The sequence below is a fragment of the Arvicola amphibius genome, chromosome 7 (assembly GCF_903992535.2).
Source record: "Arvicola amphibius chromosome 7, mArvAmp1.2, whole genome shotgun sequence".
Lineage (NCBI taxonomy): Eukaryota > Metazoa > Chordata > Mammalia > Rodentia > Cricetidae > Arvicola > Arvicola amphibius.
Window position 1 is genome coordinate 47,866,143 of NC_052053.1, and position 22,476 is coordinate 47,888,618.

At 43.6% G+C, this 22,476-nt stretch overlaps 1 protein-coding gene across 4 annotated transcripts in view; it reads left to right on the forward strand.

Annotated features, from left to right (window-relative positions):
• Window positions 1-3,511: 3,511 nt before the first annotated feature.
• Window positions 3,512-22,476, forward strand: part of Sptan1 (spectrin alpha, non-erythrocytic 1) — a 71,262-nt gene continuing 52,297 nt past the window's right edge. For all 4 annotated transcript variants that reach the window (XM_038337830.1, XM_038337831.1, XM_038337832.1 and 1 more), the window contains exons 1-3: window positions 3,512-3,649; window positions 18,835-19,074; window positions 21,266-21,391. In XM_038337830.1, the coding sequence (XP_038193758.1) occupies window positions 18,838-19,074; window positions 21,266-21,391 (363 nt within the window). In that variant the 5' untranslated portion in view covers window positions 3,512-3,649; window positions 18,835-18,837. The remainder of the gene's footprint in view (window positions 3,650-18,834; window positions 19,075-21,265; window positions 21,392-22,476) is intronic.

Sequence of the window (22,476 nt, forward strand, 5' to 3'; positions counted from 1 at the left end):
AAGCTAAAGCAGGAAGATTGCCCTGAGCTCAGGACAGACTAAGCCACAGCATGAGACCCTATTTCAAACACCAAAAACTCAGCTATGCCACTAATCTGGGGCAGGCGCAAGGGCCCCTCCCTGTGCCTGCGGCCCCACCCGTCGCGACAGGTGGTGGGGGGTGGTCCTCCGCAGCCACCCTGCGCCCGCACCATCGATGCCCGCACCCCTTGGAGGAGGACGAGCTAGCGTCTGCGGTATGGCTCAGCACGTAAAGGTACCTGCCACCAAGCTGATGACCTGTGTTTGATCCCCAGGATCCACATGGTAGAAGAAGAACCAACTCCAGAAGTTGTCCTCTGACCTCCATACATGCCCTGTGGGTACACAAGTAAGCACACATGAATACATGTAATAAAAAATTTTAAGTATATAACTCAGTAAAATACGTTCCTAAGTGCCTAGCCCAGATTTCCAGAACTTTCTCATCCTAAGTGGAAACTGATGTCATGAAACAATGGTCTTTTCCCCCATTCCTGTCTCCCCACAGTCCCTGTTCTCAGACCTGACAGTTGCAGGGTTGTGAGATAAGGACCATATAATACTGGCTTGTTTCACTTAGCATAAAATGACCTCAAGATTCACACAGCCTCTGTGTTTGGAAGACTTGTGTGACTGGCTTGCCAGCTCCACTCCTGGAGAACATCATTACATCCCTTTTGTCAGCATGACTCTTCCCAATCAGCTTCTTTACAGGGGGAAAAATAACGCAAGCACTTGCTTTTGAACTTTGCAGAGAATGCACAATAGCAGTAGAGAAAGTGGACAGGTGACTTTCTATGGCTATGATGGATAAAGACCTAACAATTAGTGTTTTCCCCAACCAGCAATTAACCTTTTGAACCAGGGGCCCTGGAAAGCTTAGAATTCGCTTGGATTCACTGCTTGTAAGAAGGCAGAGAGGTGTGACTGAGAACATGGTGCTAATCCAAGCTGTCGCTGTGCTGTGCCTGCTTTATTTCTCCCTCTGAAGTTCTCTTATAAAACAAGGTTATTATCTGGAATATCCTCTCCCTCTCCCCACGCCTAATAAAATATGAGGCATGTGCTGAGATTGGCAGGAGGAAGGGAAGCAACAATAGCAGCCATGAAGAACGGCTTTTGGATGGCTCATTTCTAGTTCCAAATGGGAAAAGGTGAGTGGGCGAGTAGAGGCCCGAGGCACTGTTATTCTGGTCATTCTTCTGCTCAGAGAAAGGATCAACAAACACGATTTTACATTCCAAATTCGAAGAGAGCTCTCTATAGGTTTCCGATCTGTTTGGCATTTGGTAGAAGCAGTAGAGCACCTATTTCAGTTGGAGGCCAGGGTGACCCTCAGCCCTGATCCCATCTTTTACCATCGAAGCATAAGGTCTTGGGAATTTGGGGGAATTTACACCAGTATTAGTCATTTTGTACCCAAAGCTGAATATCTGATTTTAAAATTTGCTACTACTAGCTGAAATGGTGGCTTACTATGGATGCCATCAGCTGCCTTCAGAAAAGTGCAGTTCAGAACCTGCTGTGGTGAGACACACCTTTAATCTCAGCATTTAGGAGAAAGAGGCAGGGGGATGTCTGAGTTTGAGGCCAGCCTGGTCTACAGAGTGAGTTCCAGGACAGCCAGAGCTACAAAGGGAAACTCAGTCTGGAAGAAAAAAAAAAGTTCAGGAAGCAGCTCCCCAAACTGTTTTCTCTGTAAAGATTTCAGGAAATGCCTTGTTTCCTCAAGATTTGTAAAGCTGAGGGCTGGAGAGATGGCTCAGTGGTTAAGAGCATTGCCTGCTCTTCCAAAGGTCCTGAGTTCAGTAACCACATGGTGGCTCACAGCCATCTGTAATGAGGTCTAGTGCCCTCTTTTGGCCTGCAGGCATACACACAGACAGAATATTGTATATATAATAAATAAAAATACATTACAGATGGTTGTGAGCCAGCATGTGGTTGCTGGGAATTGAACTCAGGACCTTTGGAAGAGCAGGCAATGCTCTTAACCTCTGAGCCATCTCTCCATCCCATAAATAAATTTAAAAAAAAAAAAAGATTTGTAAAGCTACTTCTGGGGTGTGGCCACTCCTTTTCTGTCTCTCCACTCCAAGGAAGAGGACTAGGAATCTTTCTTCACTATCATGCCTACAGCCAGGGCAGCTTAGATATCACCATGCAGATCCTAGGCTCAGGAGAAGCCAAACTGCAGAGGAACAGGAAGCTCAGGACTGGGCCTCACCCAAGTTCTGGAGCAATGCCCAGTGTCTTTGTAATTATTTAATGAAGAGGGCGGCTTGGTAACCAGGAGGCTTGTGCCTGGGGGAGCTGCAGAACTCCCAGTCGGCCTGACTACACAGGAATGAGCTGGGTGCTACTCCAATGGTTGCCACAGAGCTGCCACCCAAATGGAGGAAGGGAAAGAGCTTTTACAGGAGGGGAGCCTGCCTACAGTTTAGAGCCAGGCCCTGAAAAGGGGCTGTACAAAACAGAAATTACAGAAATCTTGTTTTTTCTCTTCTCAAAAGTCCAGCATCTCCTCCCCCCATCCCCCGTCCTGCACAATTCCTTGTGTTTAAACCTTAGCTGTTCTGATTGCTTCCTGCCTGACCTGGGAAAAGGGCCAGCCTCTATGTCATCAAGGGTGCTCATTTGAAACACGGGGAAGGCAGTATCTACCTTGTGATATTAGTGCAAAGATTAAAAGCCCAAAGAGGTAGCACACACAGTGCTACCATCTACACAGCAAAGTTTGATTGTGGGATAAAGAAACCCTAGTATCTTTTTTTTTAATCAACTAGAACGAATGCACCCTATCCTACTGACAACAGGAAGAAAAACTGCTGACGAATTCTCCAAATCCTGAAATAAAAGCCTTTTGCCACAAACCAGTCTTTTTATTTTTCCTAATCAGGAATTTCTTTTTCCTACCACCTCCTCAAACACGGAGCCCCAAATCATCTGATTTTCTTGGCCCCAGCCCCCAACAAAACAGGCAGACTCGGGTCTCCCAGCGCCAAGCCTCCTCCTGAGAAACTGGAGAGGCAGAGCCAACATTCCGGAGAGATCACCCGAAACGGACAGGGCGTTTTTTCCGGCCAGGGCAGCGGCATCCCTATCCTGACTGCAGCGCTGGGTCCCGCCCCGCCCTTCGCCGCAGTCCCGGAAGGGCTCCCAGGGGCGGAGGGGCGCGGCGCAGATTCTCTGCAGGGCGGACTGGGCGGGGCAGGATTGCAGGACCCACGCCGCGGCGGGCGGAGGCGGCGACTCCTCTGCGCCGCGCCCCGCACCCCTCGCGCGCGCGCCCCCGAGCTCCCCTAGCTCCGCCGCCCTCTGGTTTTTTTATCCCCACCCCCACTACCCCGCACCGCTGCCATGGCTTCTTCCGGATGCGCCCGGCCCTTTCCACTCGGCAGCCGAGCGGAGAGTCCCGCCCCTCGCGTCGCCAACTCTGGAGCCTCCCTCGAGCTCGCGCTCGGCCGCCGCGAGGGCGCGCGCGGTCGCCTATAAAAGCCCCAGCGCGCGCGCGTCACCGCCACTATCCGCTGCGGAGCGAACGGCGTGAGGCAGAGGCCGCGGCGGCGCATCTTTTTCCTCAGCAGCCCTCAGCGCGGCGACCCACGCCCCTCACCCCCTGGAGCCGGTGAGAAAGGGCGGCGGGAGGGAAGGGAAGGGTCGAGGTCAGCCGAGCACCAGAGCGGTGCGGACAGGTGAGCCTTGTGGCCTCACGGGCGGCTCCGTGGGCCGCCGCCTTTGTGGCGCGTGGGTTGCGGGGCGCGGCGGGGCCGGGCGGCGACCTGGAATGTCACGGGCTGGGGCAGGCGCGAGGGCCCCTCCCTGTGCCCGCGGCCCCACCCGTCGCGGCAGGTGGTGGGGGGTGGTCCTCCGCAGCACACACCCGCGAGCGCCCCCCGCGCCACCCTGCGCCCGCACCATCGATGCCCGCACCCCTTGGAGGAGGACGAGCTAGCGTATGCGGTGAAGGGCTCTCTGACCTTAATTTCATCCTGTGCGGCGGTCCCGGGCCCTCCAGCAGCCGGAAGATCTCCTTTTTCTTTCCTGGTAATAAATGTCTTTTCTCTCCAGTGCTGACCTGCTCCTGTACAGTTGTTAGGTGCGGCGCGGCTTGGTAGGAGATCCAAATCCAATAAATAACTTAATAGCTCACAGCTTTTTTATTTTTTTATTGTGAGACTGTATTTTGTTTTGCTTTTAAGTCTAAGTTAATATTTTTTTGTCAGATTTTACCACCGTGCCAGTGTGGAGTGATAATCTTTTGTTTGAAGCTGTCCTTGCAAATTTGATGAAATGCTTCTCAATGAAAAATCTTATTTTAAAAGTCTCTTAGGTGCTGAAATTACATATGTATATAAAACAAGTGGACCTCGGTGTAAGTCAGGTTCGATGTGTTTTAAATAAATAGTCTTTACAGCTGGGGTGACAGAATTTTTAGCTGTTACAGTTTACAGAGCCCTTTTGACTCCCCCTCCAAAAAAAATCTCTCCAAGCTCTTACTATGTAGCCCAGGCTGGCTTGGAATTCCCTGCCTAGCCCAGGCTGGTCTCAAAGTCAGGCTTTTCCTGCCTCAATTTCCCAAATAATCATATTTTTCATATAGACCCCAAATATCTTAATTTGTTTGTTCTTTCCTTTGGTATTTTCGAAAAGCTAATTATCACGGCTGTCAAGAAATACAAAGCATTTTGGTAATATGTTAAGAAATTGCGTTGTCATAGCAATTGGACTTCAGTGAAACAGAATGTATCAAAGATGGCAGGGTGGGGGTGTCTTGCAGCCAGGAAACAGGGTTTAAGAATAGCAGCAGCAGCAGTGAGTTGCATGAGCTATTGAGCCAAGGATCCCACTCATACTAAATGGCTTAGATTTTAAAGGTCAAATTGAAGTCAAAGTTGCCCCCCCCCCCCCCCCATGAAAATGTGCTCCACTAAGGTTCCCTGCAGGAAATTAACAGTAAACCTTTTTTAGTAACTGGGCCATTAATTTCTCAAAGGGACCCTCAAAGTGTGTTGACTGTTATCCAGGGACCTAGATAAAAAGGATGGAATGCAAGGCTTGCCCAATACCAGACAAGTGTGGAACGGTTCTTAGGGTTAACCCAGGGTTTAGGGACTTTTAGATATGCATTCCTACTCCCTACTTTTTGAGGCAAGGCCTTGATATGTAGCTCTTTCTGGAACTGTGTAATTGGTTGTAGCTGGTCTTGAACTTAATATACTTCTGCCAACAAGCTTGGCTGCCACCAACCTTGGCTTTTATGGCCTTCTTAAAGAGGAGGCCTTTGCTCTGTTGTCTCAAACTCCGGGGCTCAGGCTTAAAGCTTCACCCTCAGCTTCCTAAGTAGCAGGGCCTGTGGCAGGCAGCAGCCAGCTATTTTCTGACAGTGCATTTGTATGTTTTGTAATAATCTAATAATCAGAAAAATCTGATGTCAAGTAATCTACTGAACAGGTTTAAGTGGGGAGAGCATTATTAAGTGTAGGTTTTAGTTCCCTGGATTAGAATTTTGTATTATTTTCCTTGTCTCCTTTCACCTCAAAGGGTGGGGCCTCTGCGGATATTGAGAAATGGCTCTTAGGATAGCTCCCCCATCCTCTCTGGAACATGTGAAGGACAGGGTCTGAGGGCAGCCTAACTCTATGCATCTAGGTCTGCTGCAGCTCATCAGCTGTGGCCTCACAGAGGAATGCCATGTCTGATGGCAAAGGCTGACTCCAGGAATGTGGAGATCCGCATGGCTGATCTCAGAGCCAGCTGAGTGGAACAGCTGTGCAGTGAGCCAGCACCTTGCCCATCTCTCTTGCACATGCTGCTTATTCTTGTTTTGAGGAGGAAATAATAGTGTTTTGTAAAGGACCTGCACCAACAAATGACTTAATGCTTTTACTTAATTTTACTATGCAAATTCCTAAAATCTGCAAGATTCCTATTTCATCAGAATGTGGATGGAAAGAGGCCATATTTACAGAAAAAAAAGAGGCCATATTTATTTCTAAAAGAGCACTCAGTATTAAAAATCAGGTGTTTAAAAATTGGGTGCTTGGCAATGGTGGCACACACCTTTATTCCCAGCACTCGGGAGGCAGAGACAGGTGAATCTCTGAGTTCGAAGCCAGCTTGGACTAAATAGTGAGTTCCAGGACAGCCAGAGCTTCACAAGGAAACCTTGTCCTGAAAAACCAAAATATAAAATAAAATTTAAAAAGTCAGGCATACATCAAGGCAGAATGTTGTATACAGAATAAATAAATAAATCTTTTAAAAAAAGTCAATACTTGGGCAGACTGAGGCCTGAAAGAGCGTGTGACTCGGCCAAGGCAGCACATTAGGTCATGGTAATTGTTCAGACGTCGGAGCCTTGATTCTCTTGCTACCTTTCAGACTCCTGGTGGGGTTCGGATACTGGGGAAATGTTTGCTATTAAATGTTGACCTGTTTTCACAGACCTGTTCCCTTTACTTTGAAGTGACTGTGTCCCACTTGCCCTTAGAAGTGTTATCTTGCTCTTCCCCTCCCTCTTTAGACTCCACATTCCTCCGTCATGTTGTCATCGTTTCGTAAACGCAGAGTTCAGGTATTTGTCTAGCATGCAGATAATGTGTTGCCTTTCGGGTTTTTTGCCTGGCTTGCAGTGAAGACATACTGATGTCTAAGGTTGAATGATCCAAAAAGGAGAAGCCCTTGCCCGCATGACCTTTCTGTTAGGCAGAAAGGTTAGTGACAGTCTGGTTGGGATTTCTGGTTTCGTGATTGGAAGTGTCAGTATGTTTACTCTAAAATTTCCAAAGCCTGCTGTTCTCTACCTTTCTGATATCTTTTAAGGCATGAATATATTCGTTTCTTATTGCCATCCTTGTGTTTGCATGTGATGTTTGCTGATCTTAAATGATGGCTGCTTGGTTCCTAAGAACCAAGGGAATAATTTACTTTACATATTTAAAAAATTACCTGAAAACATAAATACTGTTTTTAGTTTGACAAGTGCTGTAACCTGAGTTTGTCTCCTTGTCCATTGACTTAGCTCTGTCATAATCCCTGGAGATAACAATTTTCTTCCTTTAAAACCAACACTCTGGCCAGGTGTGGTGGCGCACACCTTTAATCCCAGCACTTGGGAGGCAGAGGCAGGCATCTGGGTTAGAGGACAGCCAGGGCTTCAGAAAAACCCTGTCTTAAAACCAGAAGACACAAAAACAACACTCTATTATGATTTATGTGTAATGTTTCAGTGTTTGCTAAAATTGAGCCCTTTTCAAAAAAGAAAAAAAACTGCTTAAAATGATCTTGATATCCTAAAATGAGAGTTAAAATTCAGACTTTTCTAGTGATTATAGCTTCTGAATCTAAGGCAGGCCCTTTTATAAATGAAACTGTTAATTAAGGCTTACAGCCTTTTCCTGTCTTGAATCTTAATATATTGCACTTAAACCCTTTTCATCTGAATTTTACAGGTTGAAAGGTAAGTAGCAGCAAGATAGTATGTGGGGAGCATCAGAAGTAAGTTGCCCAGCACTGCTCTGCATTTCTGGGTTTTGATGCAATGCAGTATGAATCTCTTGCTTTCTTGAAGCTAAGACCTGCTCACCTCTGCATAATTGTGCTAACAAGCTGAATTAATCAATTTGAAGGCTGACATGCAGAGCCACAATCTTGACTGGAATGTGGTTGGAACAAACAAATTGCCAAAAATCATGTTTATGTACTATTTACTGCTCTGCTTACCATTCTGTCCGTTACTAAAACCTGTAGCTAAGCTGGTTGTGAGTTGGTTTGTTTGATCTGAGAATCATCTAGTACACAGTTTTTTTGTGGGTGCTAACGAATTCTTTGGTAGTTTGCTCTCAGGCAAGCCATTTCACATCTGTGGATGTATTCCTCTTGCTTTGCAAATCTGAGATTCACTATGTGCTGGCTTCATAAGCCACAGAGAGAAGGTATTGTCAAGTTCTGCACATTTGAGCTCTGACTAAGCAACAAAACCCAAACTGATAAATTGTTCTGTGACCTTTGCCTTTGGTGATGTTTACGAATTTTTCCATAGAGCCAACTGATCGTTTTTTTCTGTGAGTCCCTAAAATTCCTTTCTTGCAAAAGAGAACATCTGGTGTCCGGCCTGAAAATCAACCTTCATTTTATAGCGTTCCAAGTCCTCTGGCCTTCAGGACATTCAGTGTGCAGTGGATTTAAATGCAAGCAAAAGCCAAGATTCCTTTCATACTACTTTTCTTTTTCTTTTCTTTTGAAGTACCATAGAAAGACAAGTAATTGAATTGTTTGACCCTATGAAAATGTGGTTATGGCTATCCTAAACCACTCACTTAAGGTGCCAGGTTTGCGGAATCTAAAACATTTGACCTTTGGTTTGAAAATACTTCCATCCATAGTCTTGTTACTTAACCCACTGTCTCTCCATGCTCCCAGTATAGATATATAGTGGCGTGTAGCTGCTTATAAATTAACTGAAGGCATTTTAAAATTCCCCAAGTACCAAGAAGGGTCTCAAACAGCTGTTTCGTGGCATTTGGCTGTCCTGACAAACAAAATACTTGCGTAAGTTTGTTTAGGAATGCAGTTCAGTATAGAATGTGTACAAGTTTATATTATGCATGAGGAAACATTCTTTGACTTCCTGTATCTTTGGAAATTTCATTTAGAAAATTTTAGTTAGAAATTTCTAGTTAGACTTCATGCCTTTAGATCTGGACCTGGATATAAACCTCAGCAGTTAAGAGCATTGGCTGCTGTTCAGAGCACCCAGACAGCTCACATTTGTCTGTAACTCCAGTTCCAGAGTTTCTGACAGCCTCACACAGACAAACATGCAGGCACACCCAATGAACATAGAATAAAAATAAAATTTGTAAAAGGAAAGAAACAACTAGATCTGGCAGTATTGCAAGAATGCTGACAAGTGCTTTTGTTTATTACAGTAGAGGCCATGGCTGTAATTCTTGTTTGATCCCAAATCAGCTTGCTGAAGGATGCAGCTATTGTTTTGACTGCTGCCCTTATGAAGAGTCCACATCTCCTTCTTCTCTAACATTTGTAAAAATATGAACTTTTACACAGAGAAACTCTGTCTCGAAAAACAAAACAAACTTTTCTTAAAGTTACCTTAAATGTAACAGTTGTTGTTGTTGTTTTAAATTTTGGAATTTAATTCTGGAATTAAAGGTGTCATCATCCCTCGCTAAATATAACACTATCCTTAAACCCACAGAGAATACATTTAACCCTGATTTCCCCTTGTTTATTCTTTGTGTACGAGGACCTGATTAACAAAAATCAGAGTTGATTGGCAGCATGGAGATAAGCTGCCGGTTGTTGACTCTGAGGCAGTCCCCCATTGTGGTTTTAGGCGGTTAGTATGGCAGACAGATAGGCTGGTAGGTTTGGAGATTGTTTTTTAATGGCATATTTCCCAGATTCTTCCTGCCCAGTGATTTAAAGGTGTTAATCTCATTAGGTTAAGTGAAGCCTGGAACATTCTCTGGAGTATGCCTTATCAGGCTGCTGCATATTGCCAGGGCAGGGGTGGGGCTCTTTCAGAATGCACCTTCAGTCATGGATGGAATGTAGTACACACAGGCAGGGTCCCAGAAACTCCAGTAACTTTGGCATAATATTGGGTGAGAGGTTATATATCTTTGAGTAACAGTTTTTGGTTGTATTTATGAAAATTTATTTTCTTCATGTTGTCTGAAAATGTTCCTTTTAGGAATGAAAAGAAAATGGAGTTCTTGCAGCTAAATAACATCTAATAGATTAAGAGAATAATAATCTCCTGTAATTATACAAATCTGCAGTGGGAGCGAGGTGGTGTCCAACTCTGCAGAGAGAGCCGGTTGTGCTTGGCAGAGGTCCCACCTTCTGACGTCAGCTGATGTACTGCAGGAAAGAAAAGACTATTATTGCCTGACCAAAGTACTTGGTATAGAATTGACTCTTTCTACTTCACTGGGTCCACAAAGAGAGCCTTTTAGGTTGGGTAACTTCAGTGGGTCCTGACTGGATGGTCTCACTGCTTTGGTAGGGGCAGTTTGCTAATAGCAGGCTGAGCCCATGCACAGAGACTGAAGTGGAATCTTGAGTATTGTGATGGAAATTGTCCATCAGACAGGGTTGCTTCCTGATGTGCCCCCACTCCACCTCTGTACTAGAGCTTGAATATAGGACCTTGCACATGACAGGCAAGTACTCTACCAGTAAGAGCTGCCTCTTCTAGAAGACCCTCCACCATATTTTTGAGACAGGATTTTTTTTTTTTTTTTTTTTTTTTTGATTTTTCAAGACAGGGTTTCCCTGTAGTTTCTACAACCTGTCCTGGAACTAGCTCTTGTAGACCAGGCTGGCCTCGAACTCAGAGATCCGAACTCAGAGATCCGCCTGCCTCTGCCTCCTGAGTGCTGGGATTAAAGGCGTGCGCCACCACTGCCCAGTGAGACAGGATTTTAACAAGTTGTTTCAGACTAGCCTTGAACTTACTCTGAGATACTTTGGCCTCATCCTCTGGAGTAGCTGGATCTGTATGTAGTTCTGAGCTACAAGGCTCGACTCCTATTGTGGTTGCTTAGAGATTTTCCTGCAGCTAAAGGAGTTTTAAAACATGGTGGGTCCTGTAATAGGAAACAGGACAGGCACCATAAGTATGGTTACCGTTTCAGGTTATAGCTCTACCTTTCTCCCCTGGGGGGAAAATGCATATAAGAAAATTTTGTAAGCAAGCAAATTAAATACAGCATTTCTGATGGTTTTCCTTCTTTTCGTTGTTGTTTTTGATACAGCTGTCTGTCCTGGAACTCAGTCTGTAGACCAAGCTGGCCTTGGACTGCCTGATTCTGCTTCCTGAAGGCAGGGATTAAAGTGTGTACCTTTCCTACCTGGCTTTTTCTTTTTCTTTTTTTCCTTTACAGTTTCCTGTGGATGAGAACAAGGACAATGCATAAATAAATCATCCTTTTGTTTTTGTTTTGTTTATTTGATGGGGGTCTCACTGGGTAGCCCAGGCTGGCCTCCAACTGGAAACATCCTATCTTAGTCTTCCTGGTGTTAGATCACAGACATGTGCCAACAGTTCAGCTAGCTATTAATTTTAAGGTTTTTTTTTTTGTTTGTTTTTTGAGACAGGGTTTCTCTGCAGCTTTAGAGCCTGTCCTTGTAGACCAGGCTGGCTTCAAACTCACAAAAGATTCTCCTGCCTCTGCCTCCTAAGTGCTGGGATTAAAGGCGTGCGCCACCACCGCCCGGCACAATTTTAAGGATTTTTGAAGTTCATCTTAAGAATTGATGTGCCTTGCTGAGTTGTTTCCTGACGTCAGCCTGTGTTGGTGAAGAGAACAGCTGCCTCCTCAGTGAACGTTTGGTGCCGCCCATCTGAGACAGTGATCTGGACCTCCTAGGGTGATACCTGGTTGGATGTCTTTAGTCAGTGTACTATTTGTCATTCTTGTCACCAGTCTAGCATTCACCAGAGGAGACTCCCAGACTCAGAATATAGAGAAAGCTGGGCGGTGGTGGCTCATACCTTTGATCCCAGCACTTAGGAGGCAGAGGCAGGCGGAATGAGTCCTCTGAGTTCAGGCTAGCCTGGTCTACAGAGAAAGTTCTAGGACAGCCAGAACTATTACACAGAAAAACCCTGTCTCGAAACCTCCCCCCCAAAAAAAAAGAATATAGAGAAAGAGAGAGCCATTATCTTACCCTTCCCACTCCTTGCAAATGAATTTGTGTATTTTCTTGGTCATTTAGTCAACAATCATATTTATTTCTATATATATCTATTTGTTTTGAGACCTGGTCTTACTGTGTAGTCATGGCTGGCCTAGAACTTGCTGTATATTGACCATTCTGGCCTTAAGTTTCAAGATCCTTCTGCCGTATTGGGATCAAAGTCATAATCCACCACACCTAGCTTAAAAGTTTTTTCTTTTTAAAAAAAATATTTATTATATATTTATATTCTGCTAAAATATATAATAAATAAAAATATTCATTATATATATATTCTGCTTGCATGTGTGCCTGCATGCCAGAAGAGGGCACCAGATCTCATTACAGATGATTGTGAGCTGCCATGTGTTTGTTGGAATTGAACTCAGGACCTTTGAAAGAACAGTCAGTGTTCTTAACTGCTGAGCCATCTATCAAGCCCCCAAGTTTTATTTTTTAAAATTACCTTTCTTGCTGGGGAATGGTGGCACACACCTTTAATCCCAGCACTAGGGAGGCAGAGGCAGGAGAATCTTTGTGAGTTTGAAGCCAGCCTGGTCTACAAGAGCAAGTTCTAGGACAGGCTCCAAAGCTGCAGAGAAGCCCTGTTTCAAAAAACCAAAAAAAATGCCTTTCTTACCATTTTAAATGTTTTGAAAAGCCCCTTGTTACCATACCAAGAATGTCACTAAACATGTACAGAAGAGCACACTGATTTTACGAAGAACATAAAAAAGGTAAGGATAATGTCCACGGGCATTTGTCCAGCTTCTAAGAGGTGGTGTCAAACTTAGGGAGTTATATGGTAGCTTACCACCCACATTTATAGCTTGCTTCCTCAATTTAGGAATTGAAAAGAAAAGTTAGTCCAGCAAAGGGAAACCATTCCCAACTGACATTTCAGGTTGGATCCCCAAATTGCCCACTGAAGATGAGCTTTTCTTTCCTAGTGGTCTCTGGGTTTCTGTCTGCCGTGAATTGCTATCATTTCTACCCTCTTCTTGCAGAGAGGAGCCTAATCTTTCTTTTAGCAGAGTACAATGTTGGGACCCAGCAAGAATGCTCTATGTATGTAAATATTTCCTGTTACAAGCAGTCAGGCTAAAGGAAATCAGGTAGAACTGTGCTGAAAGAGCAGCCTGTTCCTAAATGCGTCTCACAGCTTGGCCTGCAGCTTATCTACCTAAGGTGTTTTTCTACTTTTGATACAGAGCAGTGTATAGACAAATCATCCAGACCAGGATTCCACACACAAAAACATGAGGAGCCCTCTCAGCATTGACAGTTCTTAGCTGCTGCACTTCACAGACCAGAGGAAAGCAAGACAGGCTGAACAAACGTTCTTAATGCCCTTTACACCAGAGTAAGGCTTTCAGGCATTAGGTGTCTCTGGCTAATCAGGAAGAGGTAGGTAGAAATCTTTTGTGCATCTGCAGGTGTGGCTGCAACAGAGGACAGGGAGCAGGACTTAGAGTTTACTCATTTCAGTGTGTCTTGGGATATGTGTAGGACATACCAGGGAAAGAAAGGATGGAACATTGTAGGCAGAAGAACCATGTACGGGCCAGGCATGTCTAATTCCAGGGAGGAGGATTAAATGTTAAGCATCATTTTCGGCCACATAGGGAGTTCAAAGATAAAAGTGTATAAGGCTTAGCGTTTCATAGAGAATCATGTTTTAGAAAGGGACTTATTTATGATTGAGGAGATAGCTCAGAAGGTAAAAGGTCTTGTAATGAAATCCAGGCATAGCAGTGCGCTTCTATGACTCAGATGGTGAAGAGGGAGGGCCAAATCAGTAAGCTCCAAGTTCAGTGGGGAAGACTCTTGCAGAAAGTAAGTAAGGTAAGAGGGGACTCTCGGAGTGATGTTAAGAACTGTGGTATGGCACTTTACCTCCCTCCCTCCTTCCACCACCATCCCACAATAATAATAATACATATTTAAAAATTATTATTACATGTATATATTTGTGTGCCTAGGGGTGCTCATGTGCTACCATGTATGTGAAGGTCAGCAGACAACTTGTGAAAGTGGGTTTTCTCCTTCCAACATGAATCCTGAGAACCAACCCTGATTATCAGGCTTGACCGCAAGTGCCTTTACCAGCTGAGCCATCTCACATGCTGGATTTCTTAAAAAGGTAGAGGACGGTGTCTGACAGATTTGTGTACCTGCAGGCACATGTAACACACAGAGAGCTGGAGAAGCGACTCCGGTGGGGTGTTTTCTTAGTATTCAAGAAGTCCTGAGTTAGATGTCCAGAACCACTGAAAATAGGGGGGAAAGCTTGGGAAATCAATCAAAATAACTACTTCCATAGACTATAATTTGAAAGACAAGGTGCTCGAGTTAAAATCACCCCAGGTTGCAGGGTAGCAGTAGCATGTGTCTTCAATCACAGCACTTGGGAGGCAGAGGCAGGCCAGTTTCTCAGTTCTAGCCTTGTTGACTGAGGTTTTTGTCATGCCTGGTTTTTAAGTCCCAAAGAAATCACACAGAGGTCTACATTAATTATAAACTGATTGGCCTATTAGCTTAGGCTTTTTATTAACTCTTACAACTTCTATTAACCTATGATTTTTGTTTGTGTTAGCCATGTGGCTTGGTACTTTTTTTTGGTGAGGCAGTCACATCTTGCTTGCTCTGTGTCTGGGTGATTACTGCAGACTGAACCTTTCCTCTTCCCAGAATTCTCCTGTTCTTGCCCTACCATACTTCCTGCCTGGCTACTAGCCAGTCAACATTTTATTAAAATACAATTGACAGGGTACAGACCATTGTCCCACAGCACCCCCCCCTTTTTAAAAAAAAAAAACAAGAACTCTGAGTTGAATCTCCTTTGTTTAGCTTTTCTCCTGATATCCATAACAACTTGTAACCAACATTATAAGCAAAGACAAATATCCATAATACATTTTGGGGGGAATGTGGGCATAGTTTTTTAGGCTACTTCCTGCTGATTGGGGGCACAGATAATCTTATGGGGACCTAAAGAAAAATTTTGAATTATGGTCAAGTCTTGACTGGAATATTCTGTGAGGCTTGATCATCTAAAAATGTTGGCTCTTCTGGGCCATCTGCTCCGATTAGAGATTTTTAAAGGGGGGAGGTCTTCCTTGATCAAACATGATTTTTTTCTTAGCCCAGAATGAATCCATAGCCTCTCATTTCCTGTGGAAACAAAAACAAAATCTCTTCTCCAAAGTAACATACCGTCTGACTTAAATTTTGAAGTTAAGGCATTTTGAAAATATATATGTTGGAATAATTCGTGTCCCACAGTACAGCCTGGTCTACAAAGTGAGTTTCAGGACAGCCAGAGCTGTTACACAGAGAAACCCTGTCTCAAAAAAAAAAAAAAAAACCCAAAATCCAATAACAGCAAAATTACGTTCCCTGGGAAGATACTATTTTAATTAGAATGTTGTCTTTGACGCTGATCAGCTGCATCCAGTGCCTGCTGAACTCTTGTGTGGCTTGTGGGCAGTACCCTCGCAGGTTTTCATCACAGTCCTCAGCCTACTCGACATTCCCTTGTCTACTAGCTGCAGGAGGCAACAAGATAAGGGGCAAAGCTCCCATATATTTTTAGTAGTTTGGGTTTTTTTTAAGGATTTATTTATTTAAGTTATATATATATATATATATGGGTGTTTTGTCTGTGTGTACATTTGCACACCAGAAAAGGGCATTGGATCCCATGGGACTACAAATAAGGAAGGTTTGAGCCTCCATGTGAGTGCTGGGAACTGAACTCAGGTCCTCTGAAAGAGAAGCTAATGCTCTTAACCACTGAGCCATCTCTCCAACCACATAGTTTTTATACCTTCTACATGGTTCATAGAACAGTAACTGGAAGGGACCTTAGTACTCTTTTATCCTGCTTACTAGACTCAGACTCTCCTCTCTACACTGGACTTTGTTTGGTGTTTGTTTTGAAAGTCTTATTCTAGCCTAGGTTTGGGCCTAGTATCTGATAATAGACCAGACTAACGCTGAATTTGTGTCAGTCCTTCTGCAGCTGCCTCTTGAGTACTTGCATTTCAAGCATGAGCCTCTATTCTGGTCACAAACTGTGATTTTATTTTTATTTTTTATTGCATTTGTGAGTGTTGGTGTGTAGAGGTCAGAGGACAACTTTGTGGAATTGATTCTCTTTTTTTTTTTTTTTTTTTTTTTTTTTTTTTTTTGAGACAGGGTTTCCCTGTATAACAGTCCTACCTCTCTTGGAACTAGCTCTTGTAAATCAGGCCAGCCTCGAACTCACAGGAATTCACCTGCCTCTGCCTCCCGAGTGCTGGATTAAAGGCATGCGCCACCACCGCCCGGCCTTGATTCTCTTCTATATCTACATGAATTCTAGTCATCACACTTAGATTGCCAGTGGATACACTGAACCATCTCATGAGTCCTTGTTTTTTATTACACATTTTGTGTACACATTTTAAATATGTGTACCACGTTTGTACCTGATGCCCATGAAGTCAGAGGAAGTTATTGTATATCCTGGAACTGGAGTGACAGGCAATTGTGAGCTGCCATATGGGTGCTAGGAACCGAACTTTTATCCCCTGGAAGAGCAATACTCTTAACCTCTGAGCCGTCTCTGCAAATCAAGAATTTTTGTTTGCATTTTCAAACACCTTTCTGTATAACTCAGGCTGCCCTTGAAGTCTCCATTCTCTTGCCTCAGCCTACTGAGAGAGATTCTGTTGGTGGTGTTAGGAATCAGTTGATTGATGGGTATATGTGCTAAAGACAGTAATTTTAGAGTGGGAAAGGTTGCTTGCCATTCCTTAGCCACTCTAAGCATAGTAGGAAAGGTAGCTTGTAACAGGGTCATGTATTACCTGAATTTAGAATTTTAGAAGCTTTTTGCCATCCATTTACATCTATTTTTCTTTGGTCCTTAAACTGACTAGAGGACAGAATGGTTTCTTCTCTCTGATGCTGGGGAGGAAACTGATGGCCTTGTGCATGCCAGCTGCTGTGCTGTTCTATATTCTACCCTGACTTCTTGATAAGATCTAAGTAGCATAATCTTTGTTTCTCACATAGTAAGTCAAGTTCACTTCTTGATGTAAAATTTGGCAAAACTGCTTATAAAACTACATGTTTACCATTAGGGTTTAATACTACAAGGAAAACCCCACTATCTGTTACATCAACCTTTGTAGTTTATGTAAAACTGCAGAACCTACACAGCCTCCCTACTTTCCAAAGCCACTGATAAAAGTAGGGGCGGTTGAGCCAGGCCTGTTGACCCTGGTTTGTGATTCTCAGCTATGGGTCACTGAGGCAGAAAGATTTCAGGTTCAAGACCAGTCTGGGAAACCTAGTAAGACATGGACCCAGTAAAATGAAAAAGAACTGGAAATATAGCTCTTGGAACATGTATGATGTGCTTGAGTTAAATCCCTGGTGTGCACACTCGTGTATAACCCCCCCGCACTTCTGCACCTGCATAAGCAAATGTTCATACAGCTCCCTCTCCCAATACATCGTGAAATGATTTTCACTCAAATGACAAGACCTGTCCCTGTCTACCCGAAGACTTGCTTAGCTGACATTTCAGAGTAACAGAATTCAGCTACTTTGTCTAGGTAGAGTCATCCTTTTGTTGATCAACATCAGAGTTGGGAAGATAAAGAGGAAAGCTGGTGGGCTGGAGAGATGGCTCAGAGGTTAAGAGCATTGGCTGTTCTTCCAGAGGTCCTGAGTTCAATTCCCAGCAACCACATGGTGGCTCACAACCATCTGTACTGAGATCTGGTGCCCTCCTCTGATGTGCGGGCATACATCGAGGCAGAATGTTGTATACATAATAAATAAATCTTTAAAAAAGGAGGAAAACTGGTTTAAATAAGAGTAAATTGGGGGTGGGAAATGCATCTGACTTGTTTAAGTGCTTGTTTTGCATGCACGAGACTCTGGGTTTGACTCAGCAGCATAAAACCTGGCGTTCGTGGAACATAATTGTAATTCTAGCACCTAGGAGAGAAGGGTTGGTAGCTTAAGGTTATCTGTAACTGTACAACAAGTGGCCAATCTATGATACACGAGACCTTGTTAAAAAAAAAAAATCATTCATACCTCTACATGATACATGCAAAAGCGAGATGAGAGAATTCTTTTAAGGTGAATTTATCAATAATCCTTCAAACACCAGTGTTTGCTTTGAATCTTGAAGCCCCTGTAGAAATACTATAAATGTAATTCTTCCATTTATCACTTTCACTTTTCATTGCCATCAAGACCACCATCCTTGGGCTGGAGAGATGGCTCAGTGGTTAAGAGTACTGGCTGCTCTTCCGGAGGTTCAGAGTTGAGTTCCCACACCCACGTATGGTTCACAGCCGTCCATTATGCTATCTGTTAGCACCTTCTGCTGTGCAGGCGCACGTGTAGATAGAGTGTCATACATCAATAAATAAATAGATCTTGAAAACAACAACGACAAGTGAAGGGGTGTGGTCGATCGGTAGTTAGAATTAACCAGACCAGCTCAATTTAAAAGGTTTAATAATTGGGGAGAAAGGAAACTTAACCAAGGATCCAACGAAAACCAGGGAACAAAAGAGGCCTAGGCGAGCCTACCTGGATCTTTTATCTGTTTTTCTTGGCCTCAGGGGGACACACTCTAAAAAGAATATGATTGGCTGAACTTACCCATCAGACAACAAAAATTGCCATCCTCTGAGGGGCCAGAGTAGGTAGTTGTTGGGAGTAAATAACTTGGTAATTCTCAACCTGTAGATTGCAACCCCTTTGGGGGTTGAATGGTCCTTTCACAGGGGCCACCCAAGACCATCGGGAAACACAGATACTTGCATTACAATTCATAACGGTAACAAAGTTACAGTTGTGAAGTAGCAATGAAAATAACTTTATGGTTGGGGGTTACCACAACATGAAGAACTGTGTTGGGTTGCAGCATTAGGAAGGTTGAGAACCACTGAAATAGCTGTTCATTAAGGCTTCATCCCTAGAAAAGGCTACTCATAATTCATTTGTTGGGATTTTCAGATTCTTTCCGTCAGAGAGCCTAATCCATTTCTTGTCTCGTGGAGCTTATTTCAGGGCATTCTGTCTTTTCAGAAAATGGATCCAAGTGGGGTCAAAGTGCTGGAAACAGCAGAGGACATCCAGGAGAGACGGCAGCAGGTCCTGGATCGGTACCACCGCTTCAAGGAGCTCTCTACCTTGCGGCGGCAGAAGCTGGAGGATTCCTATCGGTTCCAGTTTTTTCAAAGAGATGCTGAGGAACTGGAGAAGTGGATTCAGGAGAAGCTTCAAGTTGCATCTGATGAGAACTACAAAGACCCAACCAACTTGCAGGTATGTCTGAGCTCCTAGAGATTCTTGCATCTCAGAAGTCAGGGGACCAAAAAAAGATAGAGTAGCTGGAAGAATGTAGGTCAGACACAAAGACCAACTCTGCTCTGAGAAGACCCTAGCATATATGGTGGGGGCATAGTTTACAGGCATGATGTTTTCTTTTCTGCATGCGTGAGAACCAGTAGTTCTCAACCTTCCTAATGCTGATACCTTTAATATAGTTCCTCATGTTGTGGTGACTCCCAACCATTAAATTATTTCATTGCTATTTCATAACTATAACTTTGCTGGTATTATGAATTGTAATGTAAACCAGGTGGTGGTGCACTCCTTTAATCCTAGCCCTTGAGAGGCAGAGGCAGGCAGATCTCAATGAATTCAAGGCCAGTCTGGGCTACAAAGTGTGTTCCAAGACAGCCAGGACTGTTATACAGAGATACTCTGTCTTGAAAAACAAAAACACAATAATTTTTAGTGTAAATATCTGTGTTTTCTGATGTTAGGCGACCCCTCTGAAAGGGTTGTTTGAATCCCACAGGTTGAGAACTGCTGCTTTAAGCTTATAGCTCTTAAACTGTCTCAAAGCCGCTGGATTTTTTTTTAAACCAGCCAGATACTGACAACACATTTATTTTATTTTATTAAAGATTTATTTATTTAGTATGTATACAGTGTTCTGCCTGCATGTACGTCTGCAGGCCAGAAGAGGGCACCAGATCTCATTACTAATGTTTGCCAACCACCATGTGGTTCTGGGAATTCAACTCAGAACATTTGGGAGAGCAGTGCTCCAGCCCTGCCACTGGAATTCTTGACATTTCCAAGAAGAGTCTTGGTGGTTATTTTGGATTGTGTTTTGTTTTTGAGACAGGGTCTTTACTCTGTAGTCCTAGGACTAGGCTAGCCTCAACTCACAGAGATCTACCTGACTGGGTCTTGCTCTGCAGCCCTAGCTGACTTAACATGTAGACTAGGCTAGCTTCAGACTCACAGAGATCTGCCTTCCTGCCTCCTGTGTCCTTAAATTAATGCACCACCATGCCTGGCTGGACTGTTCTTAGAAGGCATGCTAACAGTATTGTTGCTACCAAAAATAAGTAGTTATGGGCTAGAGAAATGGCTAAGTGGTTAAGAACATGCACTGCTATTGCGGTGGTTATGGGTTTGGTTCCCAGCATCCACATCAGGTATCTCACAGCCTTCTCTAACTCCAGTTTCAGGGGCTGTCATACCTCTTTTAGCCTCTGAGCACCTGCATATATATGGCATACATCCACACAGACACAAATATATGAATAAATGTTTTTTTGTTTTGTTTTTGGGTTTTTTCCTGTTGTTTGTTTTCTTCTGTTTTTTCAAGACAGGGTTTCTCTGTAGCTTTGGAGCCTGTCCTGGAACTTGATCTGTAGACCAGGCTGGCCTGGAACTTAGAGGTTCGCCTGCCTCTACCTCCCAAACGCTGGGATTAAAGGCGGGAGCCACCACATCCTGGCAATAAATGTTTTTTAAAAAGAAAGAAAAAAATGGAAGGGGTTTTGCAAGATGGTTCAGTGCATAAAGGCACATACTGTTTGTCTGGTGACTTGAGTTCCATCCTAAGACCCATGTGGTAAAAAGAGAGAACATGTGCCATAGCATGTACATGCTTGCACACATACACAGACCTGAAAAATCAATGTAACTTAAAAATTAAAGAGAGCCAGGCGGTGGTGGTGCACACCTTTAATCCAGCACTTGGGAGGCAGAGGCAGGTGGATCTCTGTGAGTTTGAGGCCAGACTGGTCTATAGAGCAAGCTCCAGAACAGTCAGGGCTATACAGAAAAACCCTGTCTTGAGGGAAAGAAGAAAGAAAAAAAGTTAAATAGAATGTAAGCAGGGTTTGGCTGTGGCTTCTAAAACAAGTGGAATGTGCATGATAATGTGTGCATGGTCCTGTTTTTCTAGAAAGGATTACATGTTCTGGATAAAATTTGAAATATAATATTATAATAAAATTTGAAATATTCTGAATTATCTTCTACCTGCAAAGTTGAATGTGCTCACAGGCCAGTATGGTAGAAATGCAGTCTTTGTATTTGAATAGTTGCCTCCCTCACTAGAGGAAATGGGACTGAGGACGGGATCTTTGGGATAGGAACAAGGCGAGTGCCTTGTGGTAATACGTGGGGCTCTCTTGTGTTGTACTACCAGGGAAAGCTTCAAAAGCACCAAGCCTTTGAAGCTGAAGTACAGGCCAACTCAGGAGCCATCGTCAAGCTGGATGAGACAGGAAACCTGATGATCTCAGAAGGACATTTTGCATCTGAAACCATCCGGGTGAGTAGGAACTCTATTTGGTCAGAAAGCCTCACTTGCAGAAGCAGGGTGGAAGGAAGCTCAGCTTGTCCAAGAAATCTCCAAACCAGGTATCGTTATGACTGAGAGCATGACTGAAAGCCAGTGTATGTAGTGAGGAGCAGTATTCTTGGTGTAGAGTGAGTTAGCATTTGTTCACACGTTAAGAAGATTGCTTTCATGTCAACTAACTCTAGTATTTCATAGGATAATTAGTAACTTTGAGACTGGTATCTTCAAACTTTGGGCCCACTTGTTTTGGAGTTGAGAAGATAGTTTTCTATGCTTTGTTAACAGTACTATAGTATTGAGGAAAAATACCCTATTCTTATTGCCCTGTTGATTTTCATAAACAGATACTTTTATCTAGTCTATCTTTGATGTACTTATTTAAATTTTAATTTCTGTGTGTAATCACAAGTGTTTGTGTATGTATGCATACATGAACACTCAGAGGCCAGAAGAAGAGTCTTGGATCCTTGAAGCAGGAGTTAATGGTGGTTGTAAGCTGCCTTATGTGGGCATTGAACTCAGGTCTCTCTAAGAGAGGATGTACACTTAACCACTGAGTCATCTCATCGTTCCTTTGATATACTTCTTGTTTTTCTACATGTTTTGTTAGCTTCTTTTTTATTTCTTTGTGTTAGGCTCTAGGTATATAAAACAAGCTGTACTTGAACTGGATCCTCTTGTCTCAGCCGCCCAAATGTTGTAGTGTGTGTTACCTCATCCAGCCTTTTATTTGGTAGTCTTCAAAGCCACCTTGCATTGAGGGCACAGCCTTTCCTAGGACTTTACTTGTCAAGCATTCTTGAAGATGAAGGCAAAGCAATCAGCCTCAGCCAGGGATACCCCTCCCCACTCCACCTTGCTTCAGTATCTGTTTTGAAGGAGCTAGGAGCCAGGCTGGTGGTTTACAGCATTAAACATTTGTACTGTATTTACTCTGCTGGTGTCTGTCTGCTGTGGGTATTCTAAAATGGACCAGCCTATCTGCCTACTTATTGAATCTAGGCTTTTGTTTGGTGGGTTAGGTTTGGTTTTTGGTTTATTTTTGTTTTTGTTTT